Raw genomic sequence first — 26,502 nt, forward strand, 5'->3', positions numbered from 1 at the left:
CACTTAATATTGATAGATAAAATTACTGTTATGATTGAGCTATTATTTTGGTATAATTGCAGATTCATAGTAACTGTTTTGTATTGTGCTATAAATACCTTAACAATAGTAAGAGACCAATAATGCCGACATTCTTATGATTCAGATAGTGTGTCATAGCATCATTTGTCCAAATAAAGTCTAAATATAGAAAAACCTTTAACTGAACACTTGATGGATCTTCATCAAACTTGGTCTGTAGCATCATTGTAAGGTCCTCTCCTAGGTTTGTTCAAATGTGATGCTTGGTCCCTTTTTTGGGGCCACTAGAGTTAAGAAATACCTCTAAAGTACATCTTCTTATTAACTCCTGGATGGATCTTCATTGAACCTTGTCTGTAGCATCATTGTATGTTCCATTCCCAAATTTATTCAAATGGAGATACCTGACCACTTTAAGGGGCTGCTAGGTCTTAAAATAATAATTTGTTTAAGCAACTAATGAACAGCTTGGTGTATTTTCACCAGAAATAATAGACATACATTTAGATGACCTCTTTTCATGAACCATTGATTGATCTCCATTAGACTTGATCTGTAGCATCATTATTAGGTCCTTTCCCAGACTTTTAGAAGTCGGGGAGCCTGGCCCCTTTTAGTGCCCCCAGAGCTAAAAATAGAAATACCTATATTTTAAATGACCTCTTCTTGAACCACTGAATGGATCTTCATCAAACTTGGTCTGTAGCATCATCATAAGGTTCTCTCCAAAATTTGTTCAAGTTTAATTGACTTCCTGTCATGAACTGCTCTGTAGATCTTCGTCAAATTTGGCCTGTAGCATTATTGTAAGTTCCGCTTTTTAGGGGCAAGTAGAACTAAATATAGAAAGACCTTTAACAAGTTCTTCATGAACCACTGGATGCATCTTCATCAAACTGGGTCTGAAGCATCATTATAAGGTCCTCTTCCAATTATATGCAAATGGGGACACTTGGCCCCTTACTGGGGCAAGTAGAGGTAGAGATATTATAAACATTTTAAAGGAGACCTTCCAAAATACACTCTGTGTGTGTTTTTTTCCATCCAGGTTTAAAAATATAAGAAGCGTATTCACTATTGTGTTTGAACTGTTTATCATCAGATTCTACCATGTTAATTTATGTTATCAACTTCTGCTGCGTCGTAAAACCCAAATAAATAAGTCTGCTGCCTCTGGAACTTTTGACACTTGGAGCATATCATGGTTCTCTTCCAAAGTTGCACACTCTCTATCGTATTCAAGCTCTCAAACTCTAGTTGTGCAATCTAGGGCCACCATGGCCCTCTTGTTTTGTTGAGGGTGGGTGGACAAAGGAGGGGGCCCATATTAACCCCATTCAACACACAAGTTTGTGGCACCTTTTGAGACGGGGGGTGGGGGGGGGGGGAGGGGATAAGATGTAGCTAATAAAAAGTTAAGTTCATCCTTAGAGCTCACAGGTTTTACATAATTTTTAGCTCGACTATTCTACTCATCCTGGTGTTGGCATTGGTGTTGGTGTCACACCTTGGTTGAAGTTTTGCATGCAAGTACATATGGCTATCATGTAAAGGCATATAGCTTTGAAACTTATTTTTTCTTTTTCTAGGTCAATTACCAACCTCACTGGGTCAAGTCCCATAACTCTGACATGTATTTTGAGCAAATTATGCCCCCTTTTGGACTTAGAAAATCCTTGTTAAAGTTTTGCATGCAAGTACATACAGCTATTACTTAAAGGCACATAGATTTGAAACTTATTTTTTCTTTTTCTAAATCAATAATCAACCTCATTGGGTCAAGTCCCATAACTCTGACATGCATTTTGGTCAAATTATGTCCCCTTTTGAACTTAAAACTTCTTATTAAAGTTTTGCATGCAAGTTACTATCTCCAAGACTAATGCAGATACTGGATTGAAACTCTATAGATATTTTAACATTTAGGGTAATATTTTCCTGCTTCTGGGACAATAATTCGAATAGTCGAGCATTGGCTGTCTTACGGACAGCTCTTGTTCTTGTTAGTCTGACTCTTGTATGAAAATGTGATGCATGCAAAACCTACAGCTTGGCTAAAAGGTCAAGGTCATTACTTAATTTTTCATGTCCAGTATATAATTTGTGTATGTTTGCTTCCGTGGATGTATAGCTAAATAACTTTTCACAATTTTTTCCCATAATAAGACTTCCTTGAAAGTTTTGGTACATGACTCACACTTTTGTGTTCTAACTGTTAACATCACATATTGGGGGCATCCATGCCCTGTGGGTACATTTCTAGTTTTAAATACATTTTTAGCTCACCTGAGCAATGAGCGTCGTCTGTCAGACTGTCATCTATCGTCCGTCAACATTTAGCTTGTGTATGTGATAGAGGCTGTATTTTTCAACTGATCTTCATGGAATTTGGTCATAATGATTACCTTGAAGAAATCTAGGCCATTTTAGTTCAAAGATGGGTCATCTGGGGTCAAAGACTAGGTCACTAGGTCAAATCAAGGAAAAACCTTGTGAATGGGATAGAGGCTGTATTTTTCAATTGATGTTCATGAATTTTGGTCAGAATGATTACCTTGAAGAAATCTAGGCCATTTTAGTTCAAAGATGGGTCATCTGGGTTCAAAAACTAGGTCACTAGGTCAAATCAAGGAAAAACCTTTTGTATGCAATAGAGGCTGTATTTTTATGCCCCTGAAGGGAGGCATATAGTTTTTGAACCGTCTGTCTGTCTGTCGGTCTGTCCGCAATTTTCGTGTCCGGTCCATATCTTTGTCATCCATGGACGGATTTTCAAATAACTTGGCATGAATGTGTACCACAGTAAGACGACGTGTCACGCGCAAGACCCAGGTCCGTAGCTCAAAGGTCAAGGTCACACTTAGACGTTAAAGGTCATTTTTCATGATAGTGCATTGATGGGCGTGTCCGGTCCATATCTTTGTCATCCATGGATGGATTTTCAAGTAACTACGCATAAATGTGTGGCACAGTAAGACGACGTGTCACACGCAAGACCCAGGTCTGTAGCTCAAAGGTCAAGGTCACACTTAGACGTTAAAGGTCATATTTCATGATAGTGCATTAATGGGCGTGTCCGGTCCATATCTTTGTCATTCATGCATGGATTTTAAAGTTATTGGGCATGAATGTGTACCACAGTAAGACGACGTGTTGCGCGCAAGACCCAGGTCCGTAGCTCAAAAGTCAAGGTCACACTTAGACGTTAAAGGTCATATTTCATGATAGTGCAATGATGGGCGTGTCCGGTCCATATCTTTGTCATTCATGCATGGATTTTGAAATAACTACGCATGAATGTGTGGCACAGTAAGACAACGTGTCGCGCGCAAGAGCCAGGTCCGTAGGTCAAAGTTCCTAAACTCTAACATCGGCCATAACTATTCATTCAGAGTGCCATCTGGGGCATGTGTCATCCTATGGAGACAGCTCTTGTTCAATTCATCTTCATGAATATTGGTCAGAATGATTGCCTTGATGAAATCTAGGCCGAGTTTGAAAATGGGTCATCGGGGATCAAAAACTAGGTCACTAGGTCAAATTAAGGAAAAACCTTGTGTATGCGATAGAGGCTGTATTTTTCAATTGATCATCATGAATATTGGTCGGAATGATGACATCTAGGACGAGTTTGAAAATGGGTTATCTGGGGTCAAAAACTAGGTCATTAGGTCAAATCAAAGTAAAGCCTTGTGTATGCGATAGAGGCTGTATTTTTCAATTGATTTTCATGAAATATGGTCAGAATGGTTACCTTGATGAAATCTAGATCGAGTTTAAATATAGGTCATCTGGGGTCAAGAAGCAGGTCACTAGGTCAAAAGAAAAACCTTGCGTATTTGCTAGAGGGTGTATTTTTCAGTTGATCCTTATGAAATTTGGTCAGAATGATTGCCTTGATGAAATCTAGGTCAAGTTCAAATATGGGTCATCAGGGATCAAAAACTAGGTCACTAGATCAAATCAAGGAAAAACCTTGTGTATGCGATAGAGGCTGTATTTTTCAATTGAACTTCATGAATATTGGTCAGAATGATTATGTTGATGAAATCTAGGCCAAGTTTGAAAATGGGTCATCTGGGATCAAAAACTAGGTCACTAGGTCAAATCAAAGAAAAGCCTTGTGTATGCGATAGAGGCTGTATTTTTCAATTGATTTTCATGAAATGTGGTCAGAAATATTGCCATGATGAAATCTAGGTCGAGTTTGAATATGGGTCATCTGGGGTCAAGAAGTAGGTCACTAGGTCAAATCAAAGAAAAACCTTGTGTATGCGATAGAGGCTGTATTTTTCAATTGATCCTTATGAAATTTGGTCAGAATGATTGCCTTGATGAAATCTAGGTCAAGTTCAGATATGGGTCATCTGGGGTCAAAAACTAGGTCACTAGGTCAAATCAAGGAAAAACCTTGTGTATGCGATAGAAGCTGTATTTTTCAGTTGATCTTCATGAAATTTGGTCAGAATGATTGCCTTGGTGAAATCTAAGTCAAATTTGAAATCTGGCATCAAAAATTAGGCCACTAGGTCATATCAAATAAAATACATGTTTAAACTGTTATGGTATGTTTCACAGGTGAGCGACCTAGGGCCATCTTGGCCCTCTTGTTTGACATTTTATTTTAAACAATTTTTCAGTTCCATAGAAAAAGTTCTCAGTTTACTAGAACCATTGTTTGAAGTGGATTATCTTCTGGCCAGAACTTTCATAACAGCTGTTGAACTCAAGGAATTGATGTCAGTGGTCAAAACAGGAAAATTTCCAGCAGAAGTTGTTCTTGCAAACTTGATTTTCTATGTCAGGAAAACAAAGCCTAGATATTCCTACAGTGACTATGCAACAACTGAGGAAATGGTATGTTGTTTTGTTTATATAGTATAACAGGCAAAATGCCAGTCCATAAAGATGTTATTTTCTTGAGCAGCAAAAAATGAAGATTAAAGTACAAACTTTATTATGGCATTTTATCAATTTGCTTGAAATACTTCCTTTTGAAATCAGAATAATGCTTAATATTGCAAAAATTCTTATAGCCTTTTGCACTTTGTTTTAGCACACCTGAGTACAAAGCATTTAACAAATCATAGAAAACCTGTTAACCATAGAGACCACATTTTCTACCTGATCTTCATGAAACTGTACGTTTGTGTTTGTTATATAGGCCAAGTTTTAAACTGGATTGTTTGAGGTAAAAAGTAGGTCATTAAAAGCCTTGTTATCATTTTCTGCCTTATTTATATGAAACTTGGTCAGAATGTTTCTGAATCAGATCAAAACCTGGGTCAGTAGATCAAATTATAGAACAAAAAAGATACAGACAAAAGTCCAATAGAAAAAGTCACATTCTAAAACATAGCCACTCATTAAGCACTCCATGTGCACTTGATCCTCATGAAGCTTTACAAAAATGTCTGTATGAAATACAATTGAAGGTTGTAACTAGGCCACCATGTCAAATAACCATTTTAGCACTCCAGAGCCACATTTTCCTCACAGTCTTTATTAAACTGTATAAGGATGGTTGTCTTTGTAAAAGCTAGGTCAAATTTTAAGAAATAAGAAATAGGTCAGGTGAGCAATACATACATTTTGCCTACAAATTTGTTGATATAGAAATAAACTCTTTAAGAAGATCTTGAGAACAGAACAGAACATAAGTTTTATTTTGACTTGTACATAGTACATCATCACATACATATATATTATACAATTAAACATGTTATCACGTGTAAAAGTGTAAGTTAACATAGTGTTGAGGATGAATAATACATTGCATTTTATAAAAAAAGTATCTAAATGCTGACAATCATTTGTAGCCTGCACAGAAACATATAAGACAGGTTTAGAAAGCATAGAACCAAGCGAACAAATGTAGCAGACTCAGTGACTTATAATTATGAATTATGAGAGGTAATGAAATGTACAACACCTGTCCTACCCACTAAAACTTTCTATCACATTCGCTTTGTTACCTCTTCATAGGAGCAACACTTGTACACCAAACATTTTGCCTTCCCAGTGGTGCACATTCTAGAGAAGTTTAAGTTTGTAACGGTTCTGCTTGTCAACACTTTAGTATGTGATGTATTATTTTTTTCAGTGCCTTATGGAATGCATCTCTGCTTACTTGGAGGTTTCTACAAAAAATGCAGACAGGTATTGTCAGTATTTAATTATTTCCCCCTCCCCCAACAAAAGGCAAAGGGTTGTTATTGTGTCTTTCCATGCATTTATCCATCTGTAACACTTTTATGCTCGAACTAACTCCAGAACTATAATAGGGATTTTGTTAAAACTTCAAATGGTGACAATGGAAGTGCATCACACAAGAACCATAACTCTTCCTCATTATTTTCTGAATTATGTTGTAAGCAGTCCATTAGTTCTGTTAGTAGAGCATTGGAAAAGTATTCTGAGGCCCCAGGTTTGAGTTCCTGTCTGGCTGCACATTGTTTTGCCCTGTGACAGATACATATATATGAAATACTTCGCTTTATTAGCTCAACTATACAAAGAATAGGTAGAGTTATTGGACTCACCTGCGCATCAGCATCTGCATCTACGGCCCAATTATGTCTCCCCCCTCTGGGGGAGACATATTGTTTTTGCCCTGTCTGTCAGTCCGTCCGTCCGTCTGTACGCCACACTTCATTTCAGATCAATAACTGGAGAACCATTTGACCTAGAACTTCATAGGTGGCAGGGCTTATTGAGTAGATGACCCCTATTGTTTTTGGGGTCACTCCGTCAGAGGTCAAAGTCACGGGGACCTGAACATGGAAAACCATTTTCGATCATTAACTTGAGAACCACTTGACCCAGAATGTTGAAACTTCATAGGATGATTGGTCATGCAGAGTAGATGACCCCAAATGATTATGGGGTCACACCATCGAAATTCAAGGTCACAGGGGGCTGAACATAGAAAACTCTTTTCAATCAATAACTTGAAAACCACTTGACCCAGAATGTTGAAACTATATAGGATGATTGGACATGCAGAGTAGATGACTCCTACTGATTTTTGGGTCACTTGATCAAAGGTCAAGGTCACAGGGGCCTGAACATGGAAAACAGTTTCCAATTCATAACTAGAGAACCATTAAGCCCAGAATGTTGAAACTTTGTGGGATGATTGGCCATGCCAAGTAGATGATTCCTATTGCAGCCAACCATCAGTTCTGCTTTGACGTTTGCTCCTGTCCCCTATTGACTTCCTGGTGTAAGCTGGTAGGTCAGTACCCACTAATAGGAATGAATTGAAACTTCACGCACTTGTCCACTGTGGTGAGCTGACATGCATTGTACAGGTTCTATAACTCAGTGTTTTGCATTTTCAAAAAAGTTTGCCTCTTTTTTTTTTTAGCTCAGGGTGAGCTATTGTGATCGCTCACCGTCCGGCGTCCGTCCGTCCATCTTGGGTCCGTCTGTCGTCCGTCCGTCCACACTTTCCTTTAAAGAACATCTCCTCCTAAACCATCAGGCCAATTTTGATGAAACTTCACAGGGATGTTCCTTGGATAGTGTTCTTTAAAAATTATTCAAAGAATTGAATTCCATATAGAACTCTGGTTGCCATGGCAACCGAAAGAAAAAACTTTAGAAATCTTCTTGTCCAAAACCACAGGTCATAGGGCTTTTATATTTGGTATGTAGCATCATCTAGTGGTCTTCTACCAAGATTTTTCAAATTATTCCCCTAGGGTCAAATATGGCCTCGTCCTGGGGGTCACATGGTTTACATAGTCTTATATAGGGAAAACTTTGAAAATCTTCTCGTCAAAAACCACAAGGCATAGAGCCTCAGTATTTGGCATGTAACATCATCTAATGGCCCTCTATAAAGATTGTTCAAATTATGCCCCTGGAATGAAAAGAGGCCCTGTCCCGGGGGTCCCAAGTTTTACAAAGACTTACATAGGAAAAAGCTTAAAAAATCTTCTTGTCTGAAACCAAAAGACCTAGGCCTTTGATATTTGGTATGTAGCATTGCCTTTTGGTTCCCTACCAAATTTGTTCAAATTATGCCCCTGGGTTGAAAAGAGGCCCCGCCCCGGAGGTCTCAAGTTTTACATAGACCTAAAATAGGGGTTTTTAAAAAAAATCTTCTTGTCTGAAACCACAAGACCTATGCCTTTGATGTTTGGTATGTAGCATTGCCTTGTGGTCCTCTACCAAGATTGTTCAAATTATGCCCCTGGGTTGAAAAGAGGCCCCGCCCCGGGGGTCCCAAGTTTTACATAGACTTATATAGGAAAATAATTTAAAAATCTTCTTGTCTGAAACTGCAAGGCCTAGGCTTTTGATTTTTGGTATGTTGCATTGCCTAGTGGTCCTTTACCAAGATTGTTCAAATTATGCCTCTGTGGTAAAAAGAGGCCCTGCCCTGGGGGTTCCAAGTTTTACATAGACTTACATAGGAAAAAACTTTTAAAAATCTTCTTAACTGAAAGTTCAAGGCCTAGGCTTTTGAAATTCAGTATGTAGCATTGCCTAGTGGCTCTCTAAGATTAATCAAATTATGCCCCTGAGGTGAAAAGAGGCCCCGCCCTGAGTGTCACATAGTTTTTATGAGTTATATAGGAAGAAAAATTCAAAAATTATCTGATCATATTTCCTAGACTGTTTAATTATAATTATCTGATGACTCCAAGTAATTAGGGGTCACTTGACTGTAACCTTGACCTACTGGCCTACTTTCTTGTTTTTTAAGATACAGCCTTGAAATCTGGATGACATGTACAGTTTTGCACACCGATCTTAAAACTGCTTTTCAGTGACCTTGAATGTGACCTACTGACCTACTTTCTTGTGTTTTAAGATACAGCTTTGTAATTTGGATGTCATGTACAGTTTTGCATGCCAATCTTTGAACAAATTTTCAGTGACCATCAGTGTGACCTACTGACCTACTTTCTTGTTTTCTAAACAGCATTGTTATCGTCAGACAGTTGTTTTTATGCCCCTGAAGGGAGGCATATTAGTTTTCAACTGTCCGTCCGTTAGGTCGTTCGTTCATTTGTTCGTCACAACGTTAACTTTTTGCATGAAGGCACTTTACTCGCCAACCCCTGCACCCAGGACCTTCAAACTTCATATGCTGATAGTACTTATTGAGTACACGACCCCTACTGACTTTGGGGTCACCAGGTCAAAAGTCAAGGTCACCAGGTCAAAGGTCAAGGCGCTGCGGGGGCATTTTTCACCATTAGTGACAGCTCTTGTTTAAATTTTTGTTACCCTCACTCTTGAATTTTTTTGTTTTCTGCCTTTTTTTATCCCAAAACTTTTCTTCTTGCAAATTGGCATATTATGCCCCTTCTTTAGCTGTAGAAGGCAACTTAATGAAACTAGATACAATGTTATATGACAGTCAAACTGAAGACCAATCTTCTCGAACAAGCTTATGATGGTATTCTTATATATCTGGTTAAAGAGATGATTGAAGCTGAATTTTGTTTATCTATGTTTATATTTTGTTACATGAAAACTTACATGATGTATTAAAAAATGTAGCTGCTCATCAATGAAAGGAAAATGCAATCATAACGTAGATTTTTTCATAAATGATAAAAAAGTTGAAATTGTTGACAGTTTTATTTATTTAGGAATTAAATTTACACGTACAGGAACTTTCAGAGATGCTGTTAAGCTTCTACATGATCAAGCTCTTAGAGCTTATTTTAATCTTCTGTCCTTATTTGATCGTGTGGATATGGATATAAAAACAAAATTGTCTTTATTTGATTCAATAATTTGAAGAGTGCTCTTAGTTAACTTAATAATAAGACAACATAATGTGTCAGTTAAAGTTCATATTTATTAATGCGGTTTATAAAAAATGTAGAGCATTTCTAATCATTCGACACTTAATTAACATCTAATGTACAGGATACTTGCGTACGCTATCTTAGTGGATCATCGGTGTTATTTCGCACTATGTCAGCTACGAGTAATCGGCAGTGTTTGATATTTATCATTGTGTATTGAAAGTAGCTTATTGCATCATCGATAATTGTTTGCACTCTACGTCATCCATCACATCAAGTAATATGATAGGCCGAAGAAATTAGTTCATATCACATGACTCGTTTTCGTTGAAAAGTGTGTATTGAATTGTAAACATTTGCATAATACGTCATCGAATTATCTACACCCGGCCATATGAATATGCTTGTTATTAAGCGATAGACAAAGAAACAGCTGCAGCAGCAAGGTCATTTGATTAAAGGGGGCATTTTCATTCGAATAATTTATGCAGATTCAGTTCCGCGCAAAGATCAATGTTAGACACGTTTTTACAATTAAGTTTCACATTAACCGCCACCTCCCCACCACCATTCCTTATCAGGCAATGCCAGGCTGTTTTTTTTGAGTCGGTTTGCATCTATGTCTGGGCATTAGGCTATAGTTCAATAGCATATCCCCCAAGAAAGCTGGATGTAAACTGGCTCGACTACACCAGACTACTACACCAGACTAGATATAATAACTTGTTCTTTTATTATCTCTAACTTGTTTACTATGTTTGTATTTAGTTCGGTATAAGAATATATATGCAGTTTCTAGTCATGGTGTATCAAGCCAGTTTTAGCCAAAATAAATGATAGAATAGATCGATGCTTTTCTTCTTTCTGTAATGGAATATTTGGTATAAATTGCACTTTATTTTACAGAAAAGAAACAGTTGATCAGAGCAAAATGAGGTGCTTCTTTTCACAACAGCTTGTAATAGAGAGCACCAACACAGATAAGACTAACATGATGCTTTCTTCTGTTGGTCTTATGTTGCATTACCTCTCATGTTTTGAGATCACCAATGACATGAAAACAAATAATCAAAGAACCTATGCTGTGAACATTCTAAAACAGTGTCTGCCAGAAATTATTAAATGGATGGATACTCACATATGGAGCTGGCTCCACTACATGGATAAAGTTCTAGCGGTACATATGCAGTATTTACTTTTTCCACCAATTGTAATTTAATTACAGTATGATATAACTCTTTTATAAAAAAACACATGTCAGAAAATCAGTTTTGATAGCTATATGTGGACAAACTGTCAGTTTCTTTTATATACAAAATAAAAATCTTAAAAGTCCACTTTAATTTTAGAAAAACACTTTCTATGATTATGATAGAGCTCAAATTAACCCCAAACATTGTACATTGATGATAGACCATGAAGTTTAAGTTCCATAATTATAATTTTCTAGAAAATTTTGTTTCTGTCACAACATACTAAATTTTAAGATCTAGTTTCTGAGTTTTAGTTGAAATATATTTAGTTACCTTATCAAGTTGAAGTTGAATAATGCTTTAAGTGTTGTTCACTTTTAGTGTTGGAATGGTCTCTATGCACCTGAAAAACTTCAGTCAGAGTCTATTAGAGAAATATGGAATGAAGGGATAACTAAAGCACTTATAGACAGGTTGCAAGGAAAGGTAACGTCTAGTACAGTTTTATTTGATAGATTTACATAATCAGTTGTAATACAGCTAAGATATGTCTAGGCTTCTTATGGTACGCTTGTACACTTATGATATACTATGTGCAGATAGGTTGCATTTATATGCATCTGTTTCGGTGCTGTTTTATCTATATTTTAGCTCATGTTTGACATATACTAACAAAAAAGAATGGTATAAATGTGTATAAAAGTTTATTTACATGACACAGCATGCTAAGGCAAAATAATGTTTGTGTACTTTTATTTCCTTACTCTCACAAAATTTTACAGGTGATTACACAAGTTATTTAAATTGGCATTTACCTCCATTATGGTTGTGTTTAGCGAGACCTACTAAATTAAACATACTGAAATTAAACATTTAAGGCAGTGAAGGAAGAGATTTTCAAGAACTTAGTTGACACTAAGTGTTGTATCACCTGGACTTGTTTGTAATTGGAGCTTTTCATATAGATTTATATGCTTGTTTAATATTGGTAAATGTAAAAATGTAGAAAGTAAGAATAATGAGTAATTATTATTATCAGATCTGTAACGATAACTGGATGATGACCACATTTGTTCAGCTGTATTGCAAAACAGTAGATACATATCACCCATATATGCAAGACTGCATGAGTAAAACGGCTTTTAAGGTTTGATTTTTTTTTAAATACAATTGTTGTTTTTGATGATAAATGATGCTTGTTCAATGTTCTTTTATTTCTGAATTTATTTAAAAAAAGGTACATATGCATACACAAATATTCAGATATTTTGGCTATTGGATCATTAAAAAAATATACACTGTCACAAATTTTTTTTGCCTGATAATTTGCAATTTTTGTTGCAAAAAGATATTACATATTTCACGATTTTTAAAGAACAGCTGTAGAACTTGAGTACATAGATGGAGAAAATTAATCATAGCACTTACTAGTTAAGAAGATAAAACCAACTGTATGAGACATGAAACATATTTAGGAAGAAAAAGCATATTGCATGGGACAAGAAACATACTATGATACTATTTATTTTTTATAGGCTATTGAAAAGGGCTATGCTGTTGACTATGATAGGTTTAACGAGTATGAAATCAAACGATTTGGTGATCTTCTGTCAGATTTGTTCTTGAAAGAATGGAACAAAAGCATCAGGACAAGAGATACAGAGAAAGACAGTCTGAACCATTTTCTGAAGTGGCCGCCATTTATGCAGTTTGTTAAAATATATGGTATTTTTAGCTGACTATTTGAAGTTTATGAGGAGCTATCCTACTCATCCTTGCAGTTTATCAAACTTTAAGTAGTTGTTCCACATCATCTCCCCAAGGCACATTATTTCATGGTTTATGCCTCATTTTTACTTAGAATTTCAAGTTAAAGTTTTGAGGCACTTTTTTTCTATTTCTGCTGTTACCTGATGGAATTGATTTTAACTTAAAATGATTAATAAATAAAATCTGTAAAACGATCCTTTGGAAGCAAAGAATGCAACCAAGAAGAATAATTACAGACTCAGTTTGATTGAGTCTGCTCATGAGAGGTAATGAAATGTGCAACACCGCACACGACCCCTAGCACCAACATAAATCTGGCAGCATTCGTGAATTATGTCCCCATTTTACTTAGAATTTCAGATTAAAGTTTTGATGCACTTTCAGTTTTCACATATGCCAAAGTTATTGTCATTATTAGAATGTAACATAAAAGGCATCGTCCATCATTGTCTGTTTAATTTGACTGTTAACACTTTAGAAGTCACAATTTTGGCCCAGTCTTGATGAAACTTGGTTAGATCGTTTCCCTTGATAAAATTCTGAAATCAAAACTGAATTATCTGGAGTAAAAAACTATGTCACAAGGGCAAATAATTGAGAAAGTTTGTTATAACACTGAACAGTTCATAGTTTGTACATCATCTTGCTAAAATTTGGTCAGAATAATAGTCTCCGAGTCTATGAAAACTGGTCAAGTTGGGATAACTGGGTTGTGGAAGTTAAAAACTAAGTCACTAGGTAAATCACAGAAACATCTTGTAAATGCTCCAGATGCCACATTCTCTACTTGATCTTTATAAAACTTACTGTCATCTCTGAGAAGTCTAGGCCAAGTTTAAAACTGGGTAAGATGAGGTCAAAAAGTAGGTCAGTTGGTCAGATCATAGAATAATCTTGTTAACAGTCTAAGAGTCCACATTTTCTACATGATATTTTTAAATCTTTGTCAAATGTTTATCTCTATAAAATTTAGGTCAAGTTATACTCTGTTATCAAAGGATAAAAACTAGGTCACACGGTCAAATTATAGAAAAAACTTGTTAAAACTCTAGAGGCCACATTTTCTACCTGATCTTCAAAAAAGTTTGTGAGAATATTTCTCTTTATGAAATGTAAGTCAAGATTTAATCTGAGTCATTTAGGTTCAGATGTTAGGTCACTAGGTCAGATAATAAAAATTTCTTATTAACACTCCATAAGTTGTTGTAATGAAAGCTAGGTCAGGTTGGATATTATGTTACCTGGGGTAAGAACTAGGTCAGATGAGCAATTGAGGGCCTTCATAGCCCTCTTGATACAACCCCCCCCCCCACCCCACCCCTTATAATTTTCATTTTATAGGCAACACAAAACTGTGTACTTGTATATACCCTGAAGTCCAATGAATAAAATTGTTTTTACAGTAACAGGCAGCTTTTCCATGTAAAGTTTTAAATTGTTCACTGATGAGTGAAAATATGCATATTAAAATGGTGCCTTCAAGCAATTATCTACTGTGTAGGGAGATAGTTGCTTCCTGTGGGTTGCATTAAAGTATTAAGGTCTAAGTAGATCGTAGTATGTTACCACTTTAAAGTATGTCAGTCATCCATACATTATAACAAAAAGTATAAAAGTATCAAAATTAAAGTAAACTGAACTTTAGTGTATTGTTTTGTCTTGTTGAATTTAAGTAAAACTTACCATAGTTATCAATATTTTGTGCTTTAAATCCCAGCCAAAGGCCAAGAGAAGATGAAACTTTTGTCAGAAGATTGCCATGAACGACTGGTACAAGCAGTGTCCGTTATTCAAAGTTGTATTTCATCACTTTTGTCTGGTGATATCACAGTTGGCAACCTACTTCTAGTACAGTCAAAGGACATCAACTTTCCAGAGCTTGCAGACCTAGTAAAACTTGATGATTTACACAATAAGGCCTTCATAATGAAAGCAATACAAATAAGACAGATGGAAATGGAAGCGTTTCACAAGCAGTCACAGCTAATGACAACTCTAACTTCTCTTTGCCAACATCTTGGAAATAGTATGTATAAATGGTTGATTTATCATATTCATAACACATTCAGAGTCCTTGTTTATTTAGGAATCATCATGAAAGTGTCACGGAATGAGTATGACCACAAGATGTAGTGCATGTTTGGTAATAGGCAAGATTGTTTGGTAACACTTAGTTATGGCCCTTGAATTATTCAAAGTCATATTTTACATTTCCTAACATTGTTAACTCTCTATAGGCTACCTTGTCTGTGTGATCTATTATAAAATAAATGAAACCCAGCCAAAATTTGTGTCTTGGTACATGAAACATTTTCATTGAACATTGGGGTAAAGGATATACAGTGGTATTCTGTAAGGATTAAGTGAGCGAAATGTTTCACTGTAACAAAAATGGTGGTGTTTTAAACAGAAAGTACAAGTGCTAGAGTTATTTTTGACCGATAAGTGGGTTTTTATTTTACATTTCACAAAATGAATATTGTAGTGCTGTGGTGCAAAGTCTGTTCCTTAACAGCACTGTCAATAGAGTCGAGATAACTATTAAAATAATAAAGACAAAAACATTAAAGTTTTATAGCAGATATTGCACTCGGGTGTGAGCACTTTGTGAGCTCATTGTCCACATACATGAAATTTGATTTTGAAAGTAAATGCTAAATATTCACATTGATTGAATGCTTCATAAAATAGAGGATTTAGCCATTATATTTATGCCACCTTAAATACACATATTAAATGATCAATAATCATTGTTGGAAATGACATGGATATCAGAAAATCAAAGCTGCTTTAACAAACATGTTTGCTGTTAAACTGCTTAATGTGTTTCCATTCAACCAAAAAGAGGCTTACAGCTAAAGAAAATGGCAGAAAATGTGGGCAGTTGAAGTAGCACCAGCAGTTTTGGTAAATAGGCATAACTACATGAAAGGACACTTAATAACATGCAGAAAAAAGCCTTTAAAGGGAAAGTAATGTAAAAAGTCAAGACGTTTTTGTAAACATTGCACCCAAGCAAAATCCTGTTATAACACTTTTCTGTCTTTATAGTTAAGCAACTGTAATTGTCCAACAGGCTTTGGGCCATCGCACTGGTATATTTATTTTCTGAAATGTAAAACAAAAACCCAGGTATTATTTGCACAATGTACTTTTGGTTTAAAACACTGCCATTTTTGTAACAGCGCAATATTTTCTCACTTAATCTTTACAGCCTGCCACTGTGCATCCTCCCCTCTGACTGAAGGTTCCATGTATAGGCCATATATCTGTAGGTGTCTATAAATTATATTTTGGTACTTGTCACATGTTAAAATGTTAAGTTCTTCTCAACCTGGTGCTTTAGGTCTGGATGTTAGCATGCATTTCCACTACCTTTCATGAAAAGGCTTAATTAAACCAAGCCTACAGTAGTTTCATTAACATCATATTGAGCGACCTATGTTTTTCCACCTTTTCTATTTTATGAGATTTTGGTCAATTTCAGTCAAATCATCAAAAACAGGACTGGTGCACTAGATCAAATTATAGTAAAACCATGTCAACTCAGTAGTGGTCAGAATGTTTGTTTTCATCAAATCTGGCCCAAGTTGCAAATTTAATTATTTGGATTTGAAAAGGTCAACTCATAGAAAATAGATAAAATCTGTGAAAAGATCATTTGGAAGCAAAGAACACAACCAAGGAAACTAATAGTAGACTTAGTTTGATTGAGTCTGTTCATGACAGGTAATAAATGTGCAACACCTCTAGACTCAGTTTGAGTCTGTTGATGAGAAGTAACGAAATAAGCAACTTCCCTTATATCCCCTAGCACTGGTTTAAGCTGAACTCGGAGAAAAAATGAATGTAATACATGATCAGAAAGGACCAGAAAATATAACAATACTGAATCCAAGGACAGGGAGACTTTTTTTACAGCCTTAACACACCAGAAGGGACATTTTGTCAGTTTGATGTACATAAAACTGGACAGAATGTTTGTCATTTTTAAATGATCTCAAGTTTGAAACTTGGTCATCTACTGTCAGAAATTTGGTCACTAAGTCAAATCATGGAAACTTTTAACACTGTTAAGGCTCGATTTTTAAATGATTTATATTAAACTTGTTAAAATTGTTTGTCAGTTGTTATGTTTGACTTACAGTAAGGTTTAATAATTTTCTTTGCAGAAATCAATGGATAGACATTGTAATTGCTGCATAAACGTGATTCCCAAAACAAATAATTAAAAGAAGTATTAAATTCTGAAGTAAACTTGATTTCTTGAAACTGGTGTTTGCTATTTTTATGGAGATGTAGGAAACTAAACTTTGATTCAAAGAAAAGTATTTTGGTAATCATACATCAGCCAGACAAGCAGGTCTGTCATGGCCTTATTATTGGAATTCACTTGCAACAACGTTAAGAAATCAACAACTTCAAAAGGTAGTTTGAGAGTAATGTTACTCAAAAATAAGTTGAAATACATGTACATTATCACATGTAAGATCAAAAGTAATTACTTTTGTATATTATTAATATTCTTCGATGAAATAATCGTAAACATAGACATAATTGTATTATTTATTTGCCTTTGTGAAGTTGATAGGACGTCTGTTGACAACACATTAAAGAAACAAGAGCACATTGAGATCTATAAAGTGAAAGAGTTCTGCAAACCTGCTGATATAAGTAAGGTAGCAGATGTGAAGACATTCCAGGCAATGTTGTGTGCATTTCAAGTGTCACAAGTTGTCCTAGATTTGTTGCCAAGTCTACAAGCGTGCAGTGAAAGCAGTATTTTCATGATGTTCTGGATTGCTGAATGTCAAAGTGTGACAGACGATTCTCCCAGTCTAAATGACATAGTGCCGCAAGTTTGGACAACAGCTAAAAACAGGTATGGCTGCATTTATTTTCAAGTAGGGTGGTTATGATAATTTACAGGTTAAGATAATGACTGCCTGATACCTCAAAAGGTATGACTGCTGTTTAGGGGAGCAGTTTTCTTTATGTACTGATATACAAATGTAATTATTTACTTGGACAGAAACTGGTAGCCATAATTTTGTATTCTTTAAAAAAAATGTCAAGGGGACAAAAAATTAATATCTGGAGCTGCAGAATCCAGGGGAACTCCATGGGTTAAGTGACTATTGTTCCCTTACTGAAATACTGATATGCAGCCCTACATTTAATGTTGTGTGTGTGAAATGAAGCCATTACAAACTTGTAGTATTCACACTTTGACGTTGACATCATTTTAAGTATAGGAGAGTTTGTCAAATTCACTTTGTTTATACTTCAAGTTGATAAAGAAAGAAGAAAACTTGATTTTAAAGCAGGAAAAGCTAATATGTGATAAAAAGAATATTATGTGTGTCTTTCCTTGTTGGATTTATTAAACTCACAGAATAAATGAGATAAAATACTTGACAGAGCCTTGCATTTTATTATTATAATCAACTTGTTTGATAAATTCAGCAAGAAAAGACACTTTATGTATAAAATCTATACATGCATATAATTGTATTTGCATTCAGATGAGTTTAGAACCTTCTGGAAGATTAAGCTTTTCACTTTCATCTGTTTCATTGTGTTTGATGATATGACACTGGTCTGTTGTGTTTAATTAATTAAGTAAAATGGTATATCATAGTCTATAGATCTATTTTCTAAAAAAATATTATATCCTGTGTATTCTGCTGTTGATGCAAACAGAACCGTTCTTTTATTTTAACAGGTGGGATAAAAAAGCAAATCAAATAAAGACAGGAGAAATTAAGTTCCGAGATTTTGAGAAAGTACTTGGAAACAGGTACAAAGACGACTATGAGAGAATGGCAGTTGAAATGAAATCTCTTAAACTTTCTGACAAAGATATAAGAAAACGGATAGATCAGTTACAGAAATACAGGCAGCTGGAAGCATGTACAAAAGGAGCAAAGACTATACTTGAATTTGCCAGGGATTATAGCCTTGAGGGAGATTTTGAGCAAATTAGGATTATCGCAAATGTGAGTGGTCAGGGTCTTCTTTAAAAGGATCAGATAACAGTGACATACAAACTGTTAAATAACAATGACTTTCTAAACTTTAGGAATGGGTATCACAACTTGCCTTCATAGTGCAATATATAATGGTACTTTAAGTTCTTACTGTGGTTTGTACCATAAGACTGTTAAGATCAAAGTCTTAGAAATATACTTTACTTAAACAGGAATATAGTTTTAAGTTGTAGCTATTTCAGCTCATTTTTAGAAGCAAAAATATATTGGTATCTCACAATGTTTGATAGAAGGAAAAAAAAGAAAACCCAACAAATTACCATTTTTCAACAACGTATGCTAAAAACTTTACTTTGTTCATTCATATTCTTCTTGAAATAATGTTAGAAATTAGATATTTCCTAATTTTGACGGGCACTTTAAAAGTTATGTTCATTGATACCTAGAGTAGCAATTTTTAAATTGACTATTAATTACAAAATGACATTAATTTGTTGTTTACAGCATGGAGAGAGTGACCTAGAGATGAGATCATTTGATGACAGTGTGATGAATGCCTGTGATTTTCTCAAGGAACTCACTCCTCGAAGAGGAAAATGTCTAAAGATGTTTGTGACATGTAGACCTTTGGTCCAGTGGCTTAAAGAATCGATGAAAAAATGTACGTAATTGTTCAGAGGAAATGTCACTGAAAATCAAGGTCACTAGGTCAGCTTATAGATAAGTCTTGTTAACACGTAAGAGGCACCATTTTCTACCTGATCTAACTGAAACCTGATGAGAATGGTAAATTTTAAAGCATGTAGGTCAAATTAAAATAAAAGGTGACTATGTCAAATTATAGAATGAACTTGTGGACAGTCTACATTGTTATGAATCTGGTTAGAATGTTTGTCTTTATGACAGTTGCCTTGGTTTAAAAACTGGGTCCTTAGGTCAAATCATGGAAAACCATGGTTATATTTTTTACTTGATCTTCATGCAGCGTTTCATAATGTCTATACAATTTACAATTGTTCATTTCTTTTTAACCATACTAAATGTTGTATGTTTTAGCTGGATTGAAAGAATTGAAAGTGTTTGTTGACCTAGCATTCATGTCCGCTGGAGACGAGCCAATCAACATTGCACGTGTTCAGTGTCTGCACTCAGCTGTAACAGGATACGCCCCACTCATATTTGACCTTGACGAGAAGAGTGGATACAGGGAGCTGTTGAACCTTTGTGCTGTGGTTTGGAAGGAGCTTGATGCTAATCCTAAACTACCTGACAAATTGGTAATTATTATTGATGTTTGTTAATACTTTTCTACATAAAATTTTTCGACCTCACAGACTTAAATATGAAAAAAAATTACACTTTACAAAAATTTGACCCTTTAGCTTAGAAATTTTAATTAAAAGTTCTAAATGTTATCTGGTTTGTCTGAAGCAACATCATGACAGTGCCAAGTTTCATGACTCGGACTTACATTACATTTTAACAAACTTATGCACTTCTTATTACTTGCTCTTGTATGAAAGCAAGTATAAGGTAGAAAGCTGTTATGCTATTTCAAATTTTGGATAATGCTGTGGTAAGACAGTTTTTGTTGTATTTCTTTTGAGATTTAATATAATGAATATAGTAGAATGACAGCCTTTTTAAATGAACTTGTTAATGATATCATAAAATAACAGAAATAAGGATAATCTTACAGCAAGACACAAATCGTCAGCTACAGTGGCTCAAAGAGATCAAGAAAGCCCATGGTTCAGTAGAAGTTACCTCCCTTATGCAAGCTGAGGCCATCAATGCCAATGGAATATTTACAGTTGGAAAAAATGCATGGAAAAGGGAACGTGTAGCACAGAAAACTGATGAAACTTTAATGGTAAGTGATTCTGTAAATGTTATGTCTTCTTGATACTAGAAGCTGGAAATGGTGGATGTCCCATAACCCTGTTTTGTATATTAACAAATGTATGCCTTTTTTACAACTTGACCATTTTTGGTTAAACTTTTATATGTAAGCTGGTGTCTTAATAACCCCTATTTTGAATGGATTTAAACTTAACAGAATTGTTTTTGTGATGTAATGCAAAGGTTCTGTAACTGTGGGTACTTTTTTCAAAACATTAAGCACATGTTAAGCCCCCTTTTCAACATTAATACAGAATGTGACAGATTTTGAGTAGTTTAGCATTGATGTCTTGGGCTCTTGTTTATACATAATGTTGCCTGTTTTCAGCTGTTTTCAATCTGAAACACCATAATGCTTATTAGAGCAATCAAGGAGTTTACAAGAGATTTTTGCTTATTTCTCACATGTGGAAAATTAATTAAAATTAACTTCCTGTAACTATTTTTGTTGCCTATTTTTGATTTTCATTTTTTTTTTCTTGTAATTTGAGGGTCTATTTTTGGACAGAGTCACACATCTTTCTTTGTATTTCACATATAAATTTTAACATATGTAATATTATATGTGAATTGTAGGCCAAATTGTAACATTAGAAATGTGCTGTTGGTAAAATATTGATGAGGATAAATCTAAATTTATAATGTAGTATATTTATGATTTATTGTACCGTTCTAAGCTAGATCAGCTGGCATATTTGTTTGCAAACTACTTGTGTTGAATTGATATATTTAATGTTTGAATAAAGGTTGTGGCAGACATTATAAAGTTAACTGTACCAGAACAAGAAGGGAAGAGTCAGTTAAGGAACTACACATTCTCTCAGTGCCAGGACCTGCAGAGCCGACTCATGCTGGTAGCAGGGAAGGCAGAGAAAGGAACTGACAGTGTAGACAGATTCACCATGGTAAGATCTATTGTAATTACAAATGTCATGTATAGGTTAATCATCACCCCCAACCCTTTTGTAGGATTTTTCTCATTGTCAGATGATTGGTAGGTAGACGTGGAGAAATAACTGTTCAGATTTTCATTTGAATCTAATATATCTTTAATAACTAAAGTGTAATATCTGCTGTAGGTAGAATAAGTTGTAATTTGTGCTTTTGTTATGCACATCTGCTCAGAGCATCCAGCTGTCAGGATTTTCCCTTATGCATTTTAGTTTTAGCGTCTGTGGCAAAGGCTGCTTGAAAGCTGAAGTATAAGTAAATTTCTGTATTGTTCAGTTCAGTTGTCAGTTCAGTTCTGTTTGCAGTTCTACATGGGAGCTAAAATATATTCCTTATAAACATATAAAATTAATTATGTATGTATATTACAGATATTTGACAGTATAACACGCCTTAGCAGTGTATACATGAAGCTTTGTTCATCTGGATGTGTACTGTTTAAAGACTGGACAGCAAGGTTCCTCTGTTATCCAAAGCCAGACCGCCCAGTCTGTGCTATTTTAGAATTTGGACAAGGTGACAGAGTACCCCAGTTAAAGGTATATATATATATATATATATATATATATATACAGTAAATACCAGAATCACAGCTGAAAATGATAACCACTTTATGATAAATTCAGATAGTCGAAATACTGTACTATTGGCTATTTAAGACATGGTACATTATTTGTCTAATATGCCTTGTCGTCAGAATGATGAGAATTGCAAACAACAAAATAATTCATACATTATACACAAAATATTTTAAGGCCCCGACCTTGTTTCACCTAAAGGGCTTTATAGTAAGATAGTTTCCATGAAAATAGTTACAGAGAAAGATGATCAAATGGAGAATATAGACACAATTTTTCCCTGTTTGTTCATTCATTCATCCCTCTGTCTTTCAATCTGTCAAAATGGTGCCTTTAAAAGTACAAGAGATATTTTCATGAATCCTGGGCACATAGATTGAAGGTAATATGGAGAATATGTACATTATTTTATTTTGTCTCCTTCTGCCTGTCCATCTGTCAGTTACAAAAGATGCCGTAGATCAGCATTAACTTTAAAAGTACAAGAGACTCTTTCATGACATCTGGTTTTTGAATAGTGGGTTATAAGAAAAATATGACAGACTGTCATTTTTTGGTTTCAATATGACAATATTATAGTTTCTATGATAACAAATACAACAAATGCTCTTCCCAGTGCAGAACCTTTCTTTCTTGGTAAAAGTACTGTTTTATTTGGCAATTAACAGTAATTATAATATTTCATTTAAAGGGAAGAAGATCGCCTAAGGAGGACTTGAAGGAAATAATTCCTGAACTTGCTAAGTTTATGGAATGTTGTCTAGAAGAATGGCTTCAACACATCAAGGAGAAACGCAAGAACTTTCTTCACTTGAACTATTATACGGTAGATCAACTGGTTATCCTTCAAAGAGAACTGGTCAAAATGGGGACAGAGTCAGAACCATCACACCTGGTATACCCCCTGTTGTCGGCAGTAAAGGAAGACTGCACACCAGGTAAATCTTTGTATAGTTTACTATATACTGTGAAATCATTAATATTTGTTGGGGACTAATTTTCGTGGATTTCATGGTTGAGTCAATCCACGAAATTTAATCCCAACCAACAAGTAAAATTCCCATTCATTTTATGTTCAAAAGTTTAAATCCACGAATTTATATCCCCACGAAATTGCCATTTTGACCAAAACAACGAAATTTCATGCCCATGAAATTAAATGATTTTACAGTATTAATATTGTTACTGTGGATTTCAAATTTTGAACATGGATGGGAATGCTACTTTTTCACTTGGATTTAAAGTCATTTACTAAACCATGGAATCCATGAAAATTAATCCTCTACAAAATTTAATTATTTCACAGTATTAGAAAATACTGTTGTTTTACATACCTTTACTTAACCCTTATCATGCTGGACATGGTTGATTCTGCCTTTGCGATAAGTGCAGATCATGATCAGACTACACAAATGTGCTCTATTTGCCATTCAATCAGGATCTTTTTGCTAAAAACTCCTTTTAACAGTTAATGGTACTGTCCAAATTGAAAGATGGACAAGTTCACTATAGAAGTTTAGCAGGATAAGGGCTAAAGAAGATGAAACAGCTTTGTTTGATTTTGGTTGAAAGCCATTTTCCATTTAAGTTAAGGAAGCCATTTAAACTAACCATTGTTTCTTGATTCTGTCTTCTGTACTGGTAACTTACAATTTCCTCATATGAATCAGAGAAGGAAAAAGTAAGTTAAGACACATTATCTTCAGTCAAATTGTAACCAGAACATACACACCAAAGAGGGATCAAATTCACAAGCTTGTGATTAGGGTAGTCTTGTGTTTCACCTGTTATACTAACCAAGCAGACAAAACATGAAACAAGGGCCTCTGTGGCATAGCGGTTAAGGCGGCTGACTTCAAGTATATTACCTGTCACAGCTGTGGCCTAGCGGTTAAGGCGGCTGACTTCAAGTATCTTACCTGTCACAGCTGTGGCCTAGGGGTTAAGGCGGCTGACTTCAAGTATATTACCTGTCACAGCTGTGGCCTAGGGGTTAAGGCGGCTGACTTCAAGTATATTACCTGTCACAGCTGTGGCCTAGCGGTTAAGGCGGCTGACTTCAAGTATATTACCTGTCACAGCTGTGGCCTAGCGGTTAAGGCGGCTGACTTCAAGTATCTTACCCGTCACAGCTGTGGCCTTGGGGTTAAGGCGGCTGACTTCAAGTATATTACCCGTCACAGCTGTGGCCTAGCGGTTAAGGCGGCTGACTTCAAGTATATTACCTGTCACAGCTGTGGCCTAGCGGTTAAGGCGGCTGACTTCAAGTATATTACCTGTCACAGCTGTGGCCTAGGGGTTAAGGCGGCTGACTTCAAGTATATTACCTGTCACTCACAGCTGTGGCCTAGCGGTTAAGGCGGCTGATTTCAAGTATCTTACCTGTCACAGCTGTGGCCTAGCGGTTAAGGCGGCTGACTTCAAGTATATTACCTGTCACTCACAGCTGTGGCCTAGCGGTTAAGGCGGCTGATTTCAAGTATCTTACCTGTCACAGCTGTGGCCTAGCGGTTAAGGCGGCTGATTTCAAGTATATTACCTGTCACAGCTGTGGCCTAGCGGTTAAGGCGGCTGATTTCAAGTATCTTACCTGTCACAGCTGTGGCCTAGCGGTTAAGGGCTGACTTCAAGTATATTACCTGTCACAGCTGTGGTCTAGCGGTTAAGGCGGCTGATTTCAAGTATCTTACCTGTCACAGCTGTGGCCTAGCGGTTAAGGCGGCTGACTTCAAGTATATTACCTGTCACAGCTGTGGCCTAGCGGTTAAGCCGGCTGATTTCAAGTATATTACCTGTCACAGCTGTGGCCTAGCCGTTAAGGCGGCTGATTTCAAGTATATTACCTGTCACAGCTGTGGCCTAGCGGTTAAGGCGGCTGATTTCAAGTATATTACCTGTCACAGCTGTGGCATAGCGGTTAAGGCGGCTGATTTCAAGTATATTACCTGTCACAGCTGTGGCCTAGCGGTTAAGGCGGCTGATTTCAAGTATCTTACCTGTCACAGCTGTGCCCTAGCGGTTAAGGCGGCTGATTTCAAGTATCTTACCTGTCACAGCTGTGGCCTAGTGGTTAAGGCGGCTGACTTCAAGTATCTTACCTGTCACAGCTGTGGCCTAGCGGTTAAGGCGGCTGACTTCAAGTATATTACCTGTCACAGCTGTGGCCTAGCGGTTAAGGCGGCTGACTTCAAGTATATTACCTGTCACAGCTGTGGCCTAGCGGTTAAGGCGGCTGACTTCAAGTATATTACCTGTCACAGCTGTGGCCTAGCGGTTAAGGCGGCTGACTTCAAGTATATTACCTGTCACAGCTGTGGCCTAGCGGTTAAGGCGGCTGACTTCAAGTATATTACCTGTCACAGCTGTGGCCTAGCGGTTAAGGCGGCTGACTTCAAGTATATTACCTGTCACAGCTGTGGCCTAGCGGTTAAGGCGGCTGACTTCAAGTATATTACCTGTCACAGCTGTGGCCTAGCGGTTAAGGCGGCTGACTTCAAGTATATTACATGTCACAGCTGTGGCCTAGCGGTTAAGGCGGCTGACTTCAAGTATCTTACCTGTCACAGCTGTGGCCTAGCGGTTAAGGCGGCTGACTTCAAGTATATTACCTGTCACAGCTGTGGCCTAGCGGTTAAGGCGGCTGACTTCAAGTATATTACCTGTCACAGCTGGGGCCTAGCGGTTAAGGCGGCTGACTTCAAGTATATTACCTGTCACAGCTGTGGCCTAGCGGTTAAGGCGGCTGATTTCAAGTATATTACCTGTCACAGCTGTGGCCTAGCGGTTAAGGCGGCTGATTTCAAGTATATTACCTGTCACAGCTGTGGCCTAGCGGTTAAGGCGGCTGATTTCAAGTATCTTACCTGTCACAGCTGTGGCCTAGCGGTTAAGGCGGCTGATTTCAAGTATCTTACCTGTCACAGCTGTGGCCTAGCGGTTAAGGCGGCTGACTTCAAGTATATTACCTGTCACAGCTGTGGCCTAGCGGTTAAGGCGGCTGACTTCAAGTATCTTACCTGTCACAGCTGTGGCCTAGCGGTTAAGGCGGCTGACTTCAAGTATATTACCTGTCACAGCTGTGGCCTAGCGGTTAAGGCGGCTGACTTCAAGTATATTACCTGTCACAGCTGTGGCCTAGCGGTTAAGGCGGCTGACTTCAAGTATATTACCTGTCACAGCTGTGGCCTAGCGGTTAAGGCGGCTGACTTCAAGTATATTACATGTCACAGCTGTGGCCTAGCGGTTAAGGCGGCTGACTTCAAGTATATTACCTGTCACAGCTGTGGCCTAGCGGTTAAGGCGGCTGACTTCAAGTATATTACCT

General features: G+C 36.5%; 1 protein-coding gene across 4 annotated transcripts in view; it reads left to right on the plus strand.

Annotated features, from left to right (window-relative positions):
• LOC128556195 (E3 ubiquitin-protein ligase rnf213-alpha-like) overlaps nucleotides 1-26,502 on the plus strand; it is a 175,395-nt gene that overhangs the window by 47,422 nt on the left and 101,471 nt on the right. For all 4 annotated transcript variants that reach the window (XM_053540359.1, XM_053540360.1, XM_053540362.1 and 1 more), the window contains 15 exons: nucleotides 4,662-4,878; nucleotides 6,125-6,180; nucleotides 10,701-10,971; nucleotides 11,369-11,473; nucleotides 12,027-12,134; nucleotides 12,523-12,712; nucleotides 14,475-14,783; nucleotides 17,342-17,639; nucleotides 18,483-18,756; nucleotides 19,252-19,408; nucleotides 19,804-20,024; nucleotides 20,447-20,620; nucleotides 21,396-21,554; nucleotides 21,972-22,139; nucleotides 22,870-23,116. In XM_053540359.1, the coding sequence (XP_053396334.1) occupies nucleotides 4,662-4,878; nucleotides 6,125-6,180; nucleotides 10,701-10,971; nucleotides 11,369-11,473; nucleotides 12,027-12,134; nucleotides 12,523-12,712; nucleotides 14,475-14,783; nucleotides 17,342-17,639; nucleotides 18,483-18,756; nucleotides 19,252-19,408; nucleotides 19,804-20,024; nucleotides 20,447-20,620; nucleotides 21,396-21,554; nucleotides 21,972-22,139; nucleotides 22,870-23,116 (2,954 nt within the window). The remainder of the gene's footprint in view (nucleotides 1-4,661; nucleotides 4,879-6,124; nucleotides 6,181-10,700; nucleotides 10,972-11,368; nucleotides 11,474-12,026; nucleotides 12,135-12,522; nucleotides 12,713-14,474; nucleotides 14,784-17,341; nucleotides 17,640-18,482; nucleotides 18,757-19,251; nucleotides 19,409-19,803; nucleotides 20,025-20,446; nucleotides 20,621-21,395; nucleotides 21,555-21,971; nucleotides 22,140-22,869; nucleotides 23,117-26,502) is intronic.

This window comes from Mercenaria mercenaria, chromosome 4 (assembly GCF_021730395.1).
Source record: "Mercenaria mercenaria strain notata chromosome 4, MADL_Memer_1, whole genome shotgun sequence".
NCBI classification, from domain to species: Eukaryota; Metazoa; Mollusca; class Bivalvia; order Venerida; family Veneridae; genus Mercenaria; species Mercenaria mercenaria.